A 17,033-nucleotide genomic window follows, 5' to 3' on the forward strand; every position below is an offset into this window, starting at 1 on the left:
TCAGATATGAAATAGAATCGAAATTTATTCCAAAATTCGATTGGAAACTGGAATACTAAATCGAAATTTATCTTCAAATACGGCACCAATCATGTGAATAACGAAACAATGAATAAAATAATATAACAAAAAACAACAGAGCCATATCAAGCATGTACACATCAGAGTGTAATTTAAACCTAACAATTATAAAACAATACAAGCATCTAAATTTTTTTAATCTAAATTATAAATACAACTTCCAAAGATATCAAATAAGACCATACCAATTCGTATGATGAACAAAAAAATCTCATTCGATCTTGGTAATAACAAATTTTTATTTCACCAAGCGGTATAAAAAAATTGATAATGCCATATAGTGAAGAAGATCCTCTTTATTGAGTGGGAGAAGAGAAGACTGTTCAATCAACATTAAATTTCTTTGTTGAACGGTTTCGATTCATTATGGAATAATTCTCAATTTATTCCATAGAGAATAAAAACCGTTCATTACATAAAGAAATTTACTGTAGATTAAATTATGTTTTTTCTCCTATTTGGTTCATAATAGACACCCGAAAATGTGTGGACTACACATTTAAAAAAGAAAATTTCTCACACCATTATAGTGAAATAACATTCTTCACTGTTGTTACGAGCGTTGTTACTTAAGTTTTGATATATGGCAACACTTATGTGAATATGTCAAATCTAACATTGCCATCATAAAGTTTGACATTTTAAATAGCAAACGTATTCATAATGTGTTGTCATACGAGTGCTATCTGAGTTGTTTGCCAGATACTTCAACAATTCATCTTGGTCAAAAAATGAAATTAAATTGGCACCCATTCCTTCTTATTCCGTCAGATTAAAAATAAATTACGAGGTCGAAGATTTTTCTATGCTTGAAAAAGCGGTTGATGTGTTCAAATTGAAGGTACCTTCGTTATCAACAGTAAAATTTTGGGTATAAATCGTTTACTGAAAGTGCGGGAGTTAGTAGACAATTCAAAAAGAGCGGTACATCCCACATTAACAGAAAATTTGTACTAGAAAAAGCTGTGCGTAAGATGGGTGCCGCGTTTGCTCACAATAGATCGAAATCAGCTTCGTGAAGATGTTTTATAACAAAAGAACAGTCATAAGCTGTGGACTGAAACGGAAAAACCAGCCTCAAAGAAGGCAAAGACCGTTCCATTTGTAGGCAAAGTTATGACATGGTTTTTTTTTGGGATGCTCGCGGAATAATCTTGAAAAAGGAAAAACTATCCACGTCGAATATTATGCGAACTTATTGCAACGTTTGAGCGAAGGAAGGAATCAAGTAAATAGACCGCGTTTGGTTAAGGAGAAAATTGTTACATCAACACAATGCATCAGCTCACACATCCAATGGCTAAAATTAATGATTTAAAGTTCGAATTGCTACCACATATTCGCTAGATTTATCCACTTGGGATTATTTTCTGTTATTTTGAGGAGCTTGACAACTCTTATTTTAAAAAGGGTATCGAACTTATTGAACATCGCTGGGAAAAGTATAGGGAGTTAAAAGGAGTTTACCAATCCAGTGTTCCCTATCCTCCAGAGCCACCTTGATATACGTAGATACTCCCTAGAATATTGTCCAATTTATCAGGTATTATGAATCATAATTCATGTTGTTTGTTCATAGATACTTTCAGTTAATTGATATTGATATTAATTGCGCTGAGAAAGTAGAAAGTAGAATAGAAGAAACGTCACTGTTACGATCGATGCCAAAACAACAATAATGGCCTTAAACTTTATAAGAAGCGAGAGAAAACTTATTTTGTGAGAAAAACAGAACATCGACTCCGTTCTCATCTCTACTTCTTGCTGTTTGCTTTAAGAAGTGAAACCTTTAGACGCCTGAAGGGGAAAACTGATGGATTAATAATTGATCAGTTTATTACAGTATTGAAATCATTGTTAAATCATATCAAATTTTCACTTTGATACGAGTTTTATATATCTTCGTATATACATGTTTAAAATATATGGGATGTCAAAGAAAAAATAGTTTAAGAAACCGTTTCATTATCTAAAGAGGATTCCTGCTCCTCTTGTACCCAATGTTTCTATTATTTCCTATCTCCTGCTAAGCTTTTCATTTTTGTTTGTATAGATTTTTTATTCTCTTTCTTTTTTGACTGTTTCTATTTTTTTTAATTTTTTTCCGTTGTTATGCCCTGATTTATTACCATTACTTCGATGGTTTGTTTGTACTGAGATTTTCCACCTTTTTACCAATGTATATCATTTGTTCTGGTTTAATTGTACGATTACAATTAAGTGCATCTGTTTAAATAACGGCGTATTCGATTGCCTTTTAATTAATACTTTTAATGAATACTAAAATGAGGTATCTACGCCTATGGTTGATCAAATAAAATTATCGGTAAAGGGTTTTTATAATCTGCAATTGATATTGGAAAAACTATACCACTTGCCACACAGCCTACGAGAAAAACACCCTTTTGCTGAGAATTTCCATGACCTCACGCTATAACGATGTCAATTGTCCTTCACGATTTTATGATTTGAAACAGATAGATTCTTTTGTGGGGGAGGGGAGGAGGATATTTGGGAGAGAAAATTCATGACAATAAGCCGAGAACAATCCAAGGTTTGAAGGATGAAATAATTCGACACATTAAAAACACATACGGACAGAGGTATGCTACGGAAGCCGAGCGAGGATTCAGCCGATAGTACATTTCACTTTCAGTTCTTCTATTGTAACAAAAATGAGATGATTCTCTTAAAATTTTTCATTTTATTTACAATTATCATCTTGCAGTATGGTTAGACTCATGAGATCTCTGTTAACAGTAATAATTTTACGTGGTAATATATCCTTTAATGTAGGTAAAACTTTTTATGTAGATGTTCTTCCATATGAAACATGCGTTTTTCCGGAGGATACATCTGTCAAGATTCGAAGTTATTTAGACTCATGACGGCGTTAAAAAATCTCTTCATCTAAAAAAGTTGCGGATTTGCCCAAATATTAATTGCTAGGCTTATGTACGGTACGTGCAAAATATTACATCGAGTCAAAGAAAAATTGTTCGAGGACAGTTGCTCGTTTTACAAGTGCAGTCCATCTTTTCATACTTTCTGTATCTCTCATTTAAAATGAAACAATTATCGTTTACTAAACTTTTCTCCCTAAGGGTTCAATCTAAGTAAGTGGATCTTTCGTAGAAACCATTTCCAATTCGCCTGCACAGAAACGACGATTTACGTTACCTACGGCACTAAAATCATTACGTGAACGTTCCATCACTAAAAATATAGGTCAGAAAAATGATTCGAGTCATCCGGTTTATTCATCGCCAATTGCTGGAAATGTTCAAGCAAAAAAAATAAATATTTTCTATAATGAAATGATGCTTTACGGCTGTTATTTATTCTAGATAAAAAAATTTCAAATTAAGTTTCACGAACTTTTTCGATCTAGCTATATTTTTCGTTTTTAATACAGTGTCTATTGAGATTTCAGTTTTTCCGTTTAGATGGAATTTTTCGAGTATGATATCATGATTCAATGAAAAAATATTTGATAATTTCGTATGAATTATTTAACACAATTTTGATGTGAAACAATCAAACTTTAATATTTCACAAATGAATAGTGCTACATGAAACAGTTATCATTATCATTTAGGTCATCTGGGTCCATTGCCTCTCGTAATTGTCGAAAATGTCAAATTTTCATTCTTTAACCCTCTTTATTATTTTAACAAGAGATGACCGATGGCTGGAATAATTTTTTTGTGTTTAGTACACTTTTATTTATTACTCCTAAATCCCCCAAGTCGATAATTGGTGAGGGATGATTTTTAGATAATTACAAAATTTTTAGTAGTGATAATGGAAATATGCAATTTCACCTATTACCTCGCAATTTACAACTTTCTGAAATCTTTAAACAAAATATAACTGAGTTATACTTCTGTACGTTTAGCAATATGTTGAAATCAATATTGGCAACAAAAGAATAGAATCGTTTTTTTGAAATAAAATGAAAGAATCGACCACAGCAGTTCACGTAACAATAAAATTGGCAAAACATTCCTGAGAGTTAATACGTTACAAAAAACAATATCGTATCACAAGTTAGTCCAACTGCAATCCGTGAAACCACATTAATTTGGTATTTTTTCAAGGAAAGCTGTTCAAAAGTAATTAAATAGTTTGGACTGAATTCAATCTCCCGCTTCTGCGGCCTCTACTTGATTCTATATATGAACAAACTTCTCCGTGTTGCACGGCATTTCATTTTATACAAGCGAAAAGTTGGATTTGTTTTTGTTATTAAAAGATCGAGAAGTTTCTACATTATTTGTGGTTTTGTGTTTCGAAAAACCTGACAATCACTACTCGTTGATATACAATTAACTAAGCCGTCCAATTATTAAAGTCGCGATAATAGCAAACTTTAATCGAATAAAAAAGTTTGATGATTAGTCAAATAAAATAAGAGTGCGTTCGCAAAACACAACAGCTCCATAAACAAAAATATGGTGGTGTGAGGTCTGGAACTCCACGACCAATCCAACGCCCTGGAAAACGTTCGTCCAAATGTTGCTTGACCTGACGAGCGACATGTGCAGGAGCTCCATCGTACTGATAGTACATCTGCATTCTAATATTTACAGGAAAATCCTCTTTTTAATTCATTTTGTAAAAAATTTAGGTAGTTGTCTCCTGTGATACGATTCTCCAAGATGAAAGGGCTAATTAAATAACTGTCAACCATACCACACCACACCACTTGCTTTCGACTGTTGCGTGGGGATTTTCGTCCGACTATACATGATAGTACGAGTATTATTAATGCCATCACGGATAAATGTAGCTTCATCCGTAAAGAGTATACATATTCGATACAACACGATGATTATTATTTTTCCACCGACAAGACTCCATACGGTTAGCGTAATCCTCTGGTTGTGGGTGCTGTACTCTCTATACGTGATAAGGATGTAAGCCTTATTCGTTTATCACCCTTTTTTGTGCAATTCCCAATTGAGTGGCAATTCTCCGTGATCTAGTAGTTCTTCTACTAGATCATGCAGAATATTTTTTACTTCAACCAAACCTTGTCGAGTTGCGCGTTCAGATGATATGTTAGCACTGGGAAGCTTACCAGTCTCGCACAATTTGTTAAAAACTCTAATAAATAAGTTTTTATCAGAATATCATGTTTTCTAGTACAACAGCCGATTTTGGACGACCCTCACGAAATTCATTCTATAGCGAAGTGCGACCACGATTTAATTCGGTAAATCAACTAAACAGCAAAAAGCAAAATATGTTTTTAGATTGGTTGATAATATGATAAGGCAGTAACATCTGATTTTGCACTGCACCATTTACATCTAACCACTGCACCCGATGATTCATATGAATCTTAATCAATGTTAAACTTATTTTTCACAAAATATCTTCCGAGTTTACAATGAGCTATGATATCGATATCTCTAACTTCCAACTTCTGTTATTCTGTGTCTTCCCTTTTCAAAACGATTTCAATCAAAACAGTTCAGTAAACTATTCAGAGACAAATAATTTTCTCGCAATTTCATTCTCCTAAGAATAGATGCAGCTGGTGTTCGTTAAATCGGATAATATAAAACGTTAACACCTACAATTATTTATCATCACGTTCCTTCGTCGTTCGAGCTCTGCCCATCTTACGTTTTCCAGGTTAATAGGGTCGGATACTAAAATTTCTGGAGAAATATATTGTGTACACGAGGACCTCTTTCAAGAATTTTATAAACGACTACGCTGAAACGCCGCCGCGATAATTCTTATTAAAATTTGACAATAAAAGTTTCCGATATGATTTTTGACTAATTACAATTCCCTTAATAGTGTTTTAAATCAGTTAAATTTGAATTGAAATACTGCGAAAATTTCAGTTTAAGTTAAAATTGGTTTACACTTTGTTTAAAAACAGTGCACAGTATAAATAGTAAAATCCCAGAAATTTGAATGACAATTTGAGATATAATTCGTCTTGTTTTCTTCTGTTAAATCACGCATTATAAAGTAACGAAGATGGTTTTATTTACAGGTAATAATCGAGTGCACGGTGGTTCGAACCACAGTTTATATAGGAGGGTGCATAGAGCACACATTTGCAGGTATAAAGACGGTATCTTTAATCCCTGTATAATTTTTGTTCAATATTTTACATAACATCGAACATTTGCTGATTTTGTAAAATCTTGGATGTTGCTGATGGTTTTTCGTTTTGTTTTAATGATAATAATTATTCAAAAGTCGAAGGATCTTTCGGATTCGACTCGGGTAGTGTACGCTCGATGCACGTGCGCTCCATGCACCCTACCATAATATTCTGCCTCAATAAATAATACATTTTGTAAAACCGTCAAAAAAAATAATTTTTAAATAACCAAACTCAATTTAAAATACTCTGAAAATGGAAAAATGTTTGGCTTAAATATTGGTACAATGAATACAAAATAATAATTTTAATTATTAATGTTTATGATGACAAAGTCTAAAAAGTATATTGTGTGTGTATGAGGTAAAAGATTTAACAGGGACGATGAAATTAAACAGACGGTTTACGAACATTTTGACTCTAGTTAAAAAACTTAATTCACAACTTTGGAAAAACTATTTATTAACACAAAATATAAATAAATAAAGTGGTTTCAAATAATTTGACTACCGTCCTCGATGGATATTACTATTATATCTGGCCCTGTATGCCAGTTTATTCTCTTTTGAATACTGAATCTATTTTATAGAACGGCTGCAATTGATTATATTTATGATTGTCACGTCGCATTAGGAAAAAAGTAATTTGGTAAGACACATGTGGAAACGCTTATGAAGACATTTAGTAAAGTCAGTCTACAATAAATCTTACAATACAAAACGAATACAATAGAAAGTAGGTAGATTCATGAATAATTCCCTTCACTTGTAAATTTGACTATAGGTGTGTGTATTTGTTATCTAAATATATAAAGGAGCATTTCTTGAGCGACTAACTGACGAATTCATCATGGTAAAGCTGAAACTACTAAAACTATCTTTGGAGAATAGATTCCTTTTACAGAGTAACCCCCTACGGGGTTAAACAGGGGATGCTGACCTTTTGTTTTTAGGCTAAAAATTAAACGATTATATCTACGTATTCAATCGCTTGAAAAAATTTGATTCAATTTGTATTTGTTTAAGATAGGATCTCAACATTTTTCCAATGACTGTCAGGGATTTTGGGAAAGGTCTATTTTAGAAAGCTTCCCATTAACTACGTATTTACAAGTGGTATTTTGGAGCTGTTCTTACTTAATTGAGATACACCTCATACTTATTTAATACGACGTCATTGTGGTAATGATAAAATCGAAAAGAGGAATTCTGCTGCATAGTTTGAGAAATTTTGTTATATTTATACAAAAAAAATGTTTATCTTCATTATTTTTAAATCAATTTACTCACCTGCAGCCATGATGATAAGTTTCTGCCACCTTCACGATATATTTCAGTCACGTTGTTATTATGAATTCAAATATTTTCAATTCTTGAATCTCCTCGGTTTTCACCGCACTCATTTTTATTATATTTAATATTTTATTCTCCCAGTTTCTCCATGATTTAATTGATTTATTTTAAACTATGAACGATTTAAATCACGATAATTAGACTTGATATCACTTTTGTTTACAATAATTTAGTTAAATGAAAATAAATATACCAGTTACTATGGTTCATTTGAATATTTGAATTAATTTGTTGATTCTAATCAAATTTTAACTTTCTTTCAATCAACTTATCGACAGCAAATTTTTTAATAGGAGATATTCAATATTATCACGTAATTTTTTACGAAACAAAGTTCTAACACTACTAAATCAAACTCTAGACTTTCATTAATGCAAGGATGGTTCCAGAAGTACCTGGCGTGACCTAGAGATGGCGTTAGTTGCTTGAAAAGTACCACTGTATATACCACTGTATACAGAATTTGATTTAAGTTTGAAGACGTCACGTTATTTGGAATTTGTTTGGCAGTCTTCAATAGTGAACGATCTGGTACTGAATGGTGTTAACGTCAATTGTCATGGACATTGGCGAGAAGAATTCATAATGCAGAAATGCAGACCACGCTCCGTCGAAATTTAATGCGGAAGTATTGGTCGGAATTTAATAGTACCAGGTTTCAATATGCGAAGCCGCAGGTAAAAGCTAGTATTTTATTATAATTTTGCGTTTTATTTAAAACCGAAAACAGTATGAAAATAAAACATATTACGATATACGTCCGTGAAGTTATTATTAAGGTAATCGATTAGATATTCTTGACTCGGCTCCTTCGTCACCTCGTCCATAAACATCTATCTAACGTAAATAATTATTACATTATTCTTTGAAAGCTTTTCCTTAGTTCAGAATGAATTTTGTTGGTTAAATACATGACAGAAATTGCATTGGTAACGTAAAAACAATAAATTCGATTAGAAATTTCACTCAATTGCTTCAGATAGAGTTTTCTAAAGACTAAATCGTGTTTTCTAGAGTTTCTTTCTATCGGGTATTGTTTCACTTATCGATATTTCTTGTTTACTTGATTGTCATATATTGTTTCTTCTCTTCTAAGAACGAGTTTCAAGTATGAAGATGTGTAAAGCTTTGGCCGATATTAGGGTGTTATTTATATTGTTGCCATATCTACTATATGAAAATATAATAAAGTTTTTTAAGTCAAATATACCATCTTTTAAGTTTTAAAATATTTTAAAAATGATGAATATTCAAGTGATAAAATACAGTTTGTTAGGCCACTATAATGTAGAAGTCATGAGAATATTCTTAATCACATACCAACAGGATATTTAAAAAGAACTAAACATGAAAAAACATGGATACGAGGGCGCTTTGACGAAAGAATAGATTTTCAGTGGGAAATTTACTATAGAAAAATATTTGGCTTAGCCTTTCGATACACCAACCAGTTTACAATTATTTAACAAATAGGCTCAGATTCGTCATCATATCATTGAATTTATTGTGGCAAATGGTATAAGAATTGCTCGAAGTCTCAAGACTGAAGTCTGTTAATCTGTTAATTATATCTGTTTGGAATAAGTCTCCATTGTAAGTCATCTTTTCTATTATCTTCCCAATTTAGTGGTTTAATTTGGTATCGTTAAGCCTCAAAAAAGAAAGAAAGATTTGATCTAACTTTTCACCACACTCCATTGAACTCAAAGTTGGGAAAATTAGTGAAATATTCGGAAATATCATATTAATCAACTTATTTGAAATACTGTTTTGCCATTTATAATTTCATTGTTAGTGAAAATACGTTGTTGGAATATATAAAAGCCGCAGACGTGAAATAAATGCTTTAATGCTGAGCACAGTTCCCAAAAGTCTCTTACATAGCGAGCCAAGCGTTGATTATTTTCTCAAGTTTTTCTTTTGTTATTCTTTTTTTAATGGAGTTTTTTGATTCATTATCACAATAAAATTCAACTTTGTTAAAGAAAATGAACCTGGAAAAATAATTCGGTTCCCATTACCGACAACATTCATTCATCTATAAGAGACTCAAATACATTTCAGCCTTTCACCACTAATCAACATAGAAATCAGAAAGAATGAAAAATGTTAAAAAGGGCGATAACACATTAGTAGATTATTAGAGGCTAATATTCAATATTATTAAAGTTATCCTTATGAAAAAAAAAATGAAGAATATCACTAATTAAACAGAGTAAATTGAAGATATGCAAAAATTTTTGGTTTATTAGGGTTTTGTATTAAATATATCAGGTACAGTGGAGTTCCGATAATCCGAAAGTCTGCTTAATCCGAAACCGAAATAAGGATATTTTTAAAAATGAAAAAACGAAGAAAGTTTAAAAATAATTAGTGTATTAATAAAAGTTACAGTATCTTTCAAATACATTAAATTGTAATGAACAAAACAATATTCTAAACTATACTTTGACGAAGATCTCTCTCTCGGGACAAAGTTACGCCAACGTCTCAGAAACAACGTATCCGCTGGGGTCGAGGTGGACTGTTGTTCAACGTAGCGTACTGCAATATCAAAGGCAGCCGAAGCATGAAGCAATCTGGTCAGCAAATATATTTAAATATTTAGTTGCAGCAGCCTCATTAGACGATAGGCGTTCCCCAGTAATGGCTAATTGACGTATGCCATGACGCTTCTTAAAACGATCACTAGCAGAAAAAGACTCACTAATCGGAATACCTTTTTCTCTCTCTTGAGAAAACCAAACAAACAGAGCACTGTCAAGTTTCTTGAATGGTGTAGTTTTTACTGTTTGACGAGATTCGATACACTTAATCGTTGAAGAAATACAAAACTTGTTCTATTTTTAATCGGTTTTTCTTCCAGTCGGTGATTGTGGAACTCCCCACTCTAAACTCAACAGCTAATTTTGAGGCACCTTCACCATTGTCTAAGTGTTTTAACACTTCAAGTTTGTCTTGTAATATAACCGAAGTATTTTTCCGTTTCGAAGCCATTTCACTACATTTACAGACTTAAAAACTAAAGAAACGGTAGAAAAAAACAACTCACATCGACACAGATAGTAGACGGAATTCAGGAAATAGCGCGCCAGCGGAATATAGATTTTTTGTTTAGTCAGGTGATTCCCCCTCCAAATTAATGAGAAAAAGAAAAAACCCCTTTCAGGATTGCCAAACAAACGATAAGGAAATTTCTGTATAGTAAGCTGTACTATACATCAAACAACTAGAATAGTATTTTATTAAATTAAATATGCTTGGAAATTTGTGGAAAATAATTTAAAGAAAGGCACATTAATACCCATAAATTTAATGGCTGCTAATAGGAGAAACAGGAGCTTGAAGATTGAATTGAATATTTTTCATCAATTCCAAATATTACATGAAAATAACTACAGACCAATCGACCAAAGAACATAATACGAATGTTATCGTAATTTACGACTTCTTGGACCGTTTTTTAGTTAATGGTAAAAGCATTAGAAATAAGAGATGTTTCCATTATTATCTTATAGAGCGTCAAGTGGGCTGCATTATAGAGCTTTATTATTGAATTCTTTTAGGTTGTTTACAATATCGAAACTCACTTGCCAAAGCAAATATTTCTCTTATCGATTCTCTCTATTTGATTGTTATTCCACAGAATCCATTGGAACAATTTAGTTAGAGGAAAAGGTTGTGTAAAAGTAGGTAGTACGAGAATTAATTTGTTTTCAGAGTTTCTTGGTCGTTAATTTTGTTTGATAAAAAATTTACACATTTCCAGGATATTACTTTCCAAAACTTTCTTTCACAGTCTACGACTGCGATTGTAAAAAAATCATGAGTTCGAAAAAATTTCTGGAAATAAGTTAAGCTCTTGTCTAACCACATTGGCGTTTCAACGACATAACCATGAAACAGTAATTTGTATTCGTTAAACGAATATTTTTGGTAAAATATAAAATCAGGATCATCATAATCATTCTAGAATTGCTACAGCGCCTGTAAAAATCGATGGAAAGAATTTACTTTGAGGTTGTTGTCATTGAATAATAATAATGTCAATTAGTTGTCGGAGCTAGTTGGTCAACGTGAATTTTGAGAAATTTTGTTACAGCTTTAGATACGTTAAATGTATTTTATCTGAATTTCAAAATTCCTTATTTACTCGATATGACCTAACCCAGAAAAAATCTTCCACAATTGAGTCTCTTAATATATCAGACAGTTGCGTAAATTCTCTATCCCCATTTGCAAACTTTCCAATTGGATGCGTCCCTGGAATATTCCGACCAAGAAAACAAGATTGATTGAGATTCTAGACGATTATTTGCAATTTCCGCCTGTCGCTCTCGGCTAAATATAAGGATAACATTTTTTTTTCTAAAGATAGATCCTATAGCCCATAGTAAACTGATATCCTTCAAACTAAAACTCGCAAAAAATTTGATGAAACGTTTTAGAAATTATTGTGAAATACGTTACGAGCCATATATGAAGGCTGTGTTCTTGGAGAGGACGATTGATTGGGTTTGAGGAGATATTGATACCTCGTAATGATTGCGATACTGTTTACATGGGGTAGATATCTCAGTTTTTAGAAAAATATCAACTACAAAAGTTCAATTGGTAGCTTTTACTTAAGTTTGAGAAATAACAACAGAAAAAAAATATTATTGTGGTTAAAACGGATTTCTATTTTGATATTCATGTTGTCGGTGATCTATTTATCAATATAATTTGGCAAAATGTGAATATGTCAAGTAATATTTTGATAAAGACCGCAACAAGTCGAAACGTAAAATTCTTACTACAAGACGACTTACAAACACATTACATATATAGTTTTAAAAATTTGAAAAATTCAGTTGATAACGATTCGAATAAAATCCACGAAATACGCGTTCTACATTCTAGAACGTCGCCACTGAGTCTATTACGTCAACTATTATTGTTGACAACTGAAGCAGGCGTAACGATCCATTACATATTTGAGAAATAAGTCGGATGTTAGCAAACAATAAGTTGGATTCAATTGTTAGATATTAAGAGGAGTATGTAACAGATTTTAATAAATAATTGGAAAACTTTTCCAGCGATTGCTATCAAACATTTGGGACAGTTGAAATTTATGAACTTATTGTTTTTCTATTTGACAAGTATGCTAAACTTTGTGCCAAAGATTCCGTTACATGTTATTCCTGCAAGGATAATCGTTCGAATTTATGAAAATAATGTATTGGTAGTCCTTTAGATACTAAGTTGCACTTAGTTCACTGCTACATTCATACCAACACTGACATTTGCGCTGTATGACGCGTATTTCGGTAACCAAATTATCATCCTCAGAGACCGAGCAGTGCAATTGCGCTTGTGCGTGTCGTGGTAATAGTGAATAGTGTGAGTTTAGATAGATGAATACAAACTAATATAACGCGTGTAGTAACAGAATCGAAAAATAATTATTCACTCACAACAGGTTACGTTATCCCTCATGTTTGATAGAAACTTTTTAAAACAGATTGAGATACTACTACACTATAATGGTAGTAGTTGTTTCCGAGATACAGTATGTCATCGTCTTAATTCACATTCCATCTCATCACCCGCAAAACAATATCAATTTTAATTAGTAGCACCAGATCTGTTTCAGTGACGTGCTCAAAATACTAGAGAGAAGGCTTATGTAGATTGAAATAGAATTTAATAATCTCCCTTCTTCATTCGACATCGTATATTCCAATTAGGGATTTATGCCTAATGTACTCCCATATCGATTTGCGAAATTGAGATGATATACTAAAGTAAATAAATTCCAATATTTAGGAAGCATCCAGCAATAAAATTTTACTTGCCATATTCGACTTCAAAATGATCTACTACGTGTAATCAATTGCCTAAAGTTAAATTTGCTTGTTCGTTCCAATCGAACTCCGACTATATTTAACGGAGGACTTGAATTTCGGGATATCACTGGCGTACCATAAATCGTTGAGTTATTAGTATTAGTAATAAAGGATATAACACATTATTTACAATCTTTCTATTCGTTGGGTAAATAAATAGATACTGACCCTTACGTTCTCAATTCATTTAAACACTACGCTTAACTAATTAATATAATTCACTAATAACTATCACTACGACTATTTATTATAACCAAACTACGCTACAGAAACTCATTCCTTCCTAGAAATTAATCGAAACAATGTGAATAAACCGCTTGCTATAAAATCGAAGATCAAACGAATTCCGAGCATTTCAACAAAGGCGTTCGCCGAATTCTATAATTTCACTATATCCAAGCAGGACCGGATGCAGGACGGTTGTAATTCCTCCTGTAAAACTCATAGATGGCCGGAACTGAATGTTTAAATCGGCAACTAGACCCATTCCTACAATTTCTAGATATATGGAAATAACAGGGCACCTTCTTCACCAAATACTTATGATGGGGTGGATAACCGCAAATGAATAAGTGAATCCCGGTATCCTGGGATATCATCTCAACCAAGATGTGAAAATCACGCCAATAATTAAAGACTAGAAATTAATAATTTTTAACAGATGATAAGTAAATTAACCCAGAACACGTTTTACCGGACTCATAATAAACCTATTAACAAGAAAAAATAACTTTAGAGCGATATCATCGATTAAATGGCTTTTGTGGATTTTCTCGAGACACTCAGATTAAGAAGAATTATTCGAATAAAGGAGACGTTGTAAAAAGGAAATAATACGAAAACCATATAAATGTTAAAGTATTTAATTCAGAGCATTGCTCAATAACTGTTTGTTTACACTTTTCACAAGATTCTGAGGATTATTAATTTCGATAATGAGCCCTAGTAACGATTTTATTTCTTTAATGGTTTTAGGAAGGGGGAATTTTTTGGATGGCTTCTATTTTGGCATGATTAGGAAGTTACAATATGGCCTAAAAATCCAACTTCTTCAGTGAGAAATTTAGATTTAATCAACTGAGGTTGTTTTTTCAGAATACTTGTACGAGGTGCTCATGTAATGATTTAGAAAAGATAATTACGTTGTCCATGTAGATAAAACAGGATTTGTAGAGATAGGATCTGAGGATACTCATTTAATTTTTTTCTAATATCTGCGTATGTTATTTGTATTTCCATATCATTTTCATCGGCGCTTATTCATTGGAAAATTACAACTTGAACTTGAGATGAGAATGGAAATACTAAAATTGTACAATTGTATATTGATCAATCGCAATTTATGTTATAGGTTTTATTTTTAAGTGTCGAAAACGTCGCTTTTGTGAAAAAAAAAACGTAATTTTTATTGGAGGACAGGGCGAGGCGTTATGAAAATCACCGTTACATTATGAAAACAGTTGATTGATTGGTTAAGAAGATGTATCGTTATGAAAACTATTATATTATGAATACCATAACATAATGGAATGTGAATATTTCAATACCAAATTATATGCTGTGAAAAAATATAGTTTTATTCAAAAGTCCTTTTATCTTTGTAACGATGCATATACAGAATGAGTTTTATGTATGGAACGCCTCAATTACCTCGGAAACGGCTTGTACTATTGGTGTCAGACCTTTCCTTCTTCCAGAAAACTAATGAACTTTGTTATTTCGAATGGATCACCCTATATATTTTATATTCATGGAAATACTGATTATTTTCCATACAATGAATATTGTACATTTAGATGGTTACGATTGAATAAAATCGTTTAATTTGAATATTCTTCAATAATTTATGTGCTAATACAAATCTCGTGAAAAGGTCTAGTGTTAATAAGTTAGTAAAAAGTTGAACGAAACTGGTTCAGTAAAAAATTTATCCAAATGATGGCGCAGAAAACATACAACAACTGAAGACAAATCTTTAAATGTTTTTTTTATAAAGTGGATCCACTTTTGTGAAGTAGAAAAATTACAAATTTTAGAAAACATACAGTAAAGGCGATTACAGCAGATGCTTAAAATATTGTCCATTCTCTTCAATACAACAAGCCATAGGATTTTTAAAAGTTTGCAATACATTTGGCAACATCCCTGATTGCTCAATTCTTCTTATCCCTGTGGTATTCCTATCTTTTGATTCCAGAATATTGACAGGTTTAGTTTTACAAATTAGGAAAAAAAGTTTTGCGTTTTTAATTTTTATCTTTTATATTAAACATTTTTTTCACGAAATTTTGTGAAAATTCACCTTCTTATGTCCCATATACACTGTACATTATATTTCGAAATAAGTTGGAATCAAAAGGTAAAATTGATACTTTAGATAAAAAAAAGGACAACTAGCCAATATAATTCTAATTTACCCACACGTTTTAATACCGAAAATGAATAAAATCTAAGGTATTTGCTAAAGAAAAGAATGTTTGTTCATCACGACAATGATGACTTATCCACAATGTTCACCTGATCTGGCTCCCTTCGATTACTTTCCTTCCTAAATTTGGAAAATAGCTTTGTGGAAAGCGATTTCACACGAATGAAGAAACGATGATATAGACTACAAATCCAAAAAATTGCAAACTATCTGGAATAAGTGTGAAGAGTTGAGGAAACATTTTGAGAATTGCTATGTTGAGATATGTTTGTTTTTGCGTGCAAGATGATACGAGTGCTTCCGATGATGTTGAAATACGTAACAGTACTGATATATTGGAGAACATTAGATAATCTGCTACTACATACAAAATCTAAGTGGGAATCAACGAAAAAAACTTTTTTGAAAAAGTATTACTCGCCAATTAAACAAGAAGTACAAATATTCTTACTAGTAACACACACGATGCTAAAAAGTACCTTGAATATCCATACTGACCAAAAAAAAACCACGACTTTTATACAGGAGGCACTGACCAAAGTATGTCATCAAAAACAAAATTTCAAACGTGTTTTGCACATTTCGCTTTAATCATGGGTTTAATGGAGGTCTATAGAACGTTACATGAAAATTGAACGATCGAGATGTCACCAAAGACATCTCCAAGACCATCTCATGGAAATGCACCATGTAAAAATTGGCTAGTGGCATCGGTCATCGACAACTATTTGTGTAAGTGTGTGTATAGCTATGAAAAAAGGGAGGAAATCGTCCGGAATTGCCGAAAGTTACATCGACGACAACATAAATAAGGAAGTAACAAAATAAATATACAAGGTGTTAACAACAATTACAACTACAAGTTCTACTCACACAGAAATTGTTAATAAATTGTGTTTTTTCCTGAAAGCTGTGCTCTATTCGTGAGTATTGGCTATTACTCGTCCCAATGCATTCACTCATTGAATTTTATATATTTTTTTTTTTCTTCAATAAAGTCACTTTGAAAGTTACTCGTCTATCCAACCGCCCTCGTACATAATACTCACGAATCTATTAGCTAATGCTATGGGACAGAAAACTAAGGGGGACAATTTTCAGTATCAATATATCGTTTTTTCAAAAGGACACTTCATATAATATTTGAAATC

At 32.1% G+C, this 17,033-nt stretch overlaps 2 protein-coding genes across 7 annotated transcripts in view; one reads left to right on the top strand and one right to left on the bottom strand.

The window, feature by feature from the left end:
• LOC130443444 (midasin) overlaps positions 1 to 17,033 on the top strand; it is a 107,057-nt gene that overhangs the window by 58,929 nt on the left and 31,095 nt on the right. The window lies entirely within an intron of this gene.
• Positions 1 to 17,033, bottom strand: part of LOC130443445 (uncharacterized) — a 55,980-nt gene that overhangs the window by 38,343 nt on the left and 604 nt on the right. For 5 of the 6 annotated variants that reach the window (XM_056778069.1, XM_056778073.1, XM_056778074.1 and 2 more), the window contains one exon: positions 7,501 to 7,675. In XM_056778069.1, coding sequence (XP_056634047.1) covers positions 7,501 to 7,510 — 10 coding nt within the window. In that variant the 5' untranslated portion in view covers positions 7,511 to 7,675. Of the gene's footprint in view, positions 1 to 7,500; positions 7,676 to 15,499; positions 15,538 to 17,033 lie in introns of those variants that run through there. The other variant, XM_056778071.1, reaches the window with a different exon arrangement.

Source organism: Diorhabda sublineata, chromosome 4 (genome assembly GCF_026230105.1).
Source record: "Diorhabda sublineata isolate icDioSubl1.1 chromosome 4, icDioSubl1.1, whole genome shotgun sequence".
NCBI classification, from domain to species: domain Eukaryota; kingdom Metazoa; phylum Arthropoda; class Insecta; order Coleoptera; family Chrysomelidae; genus Diorhabda; species Diorhabda sublineata.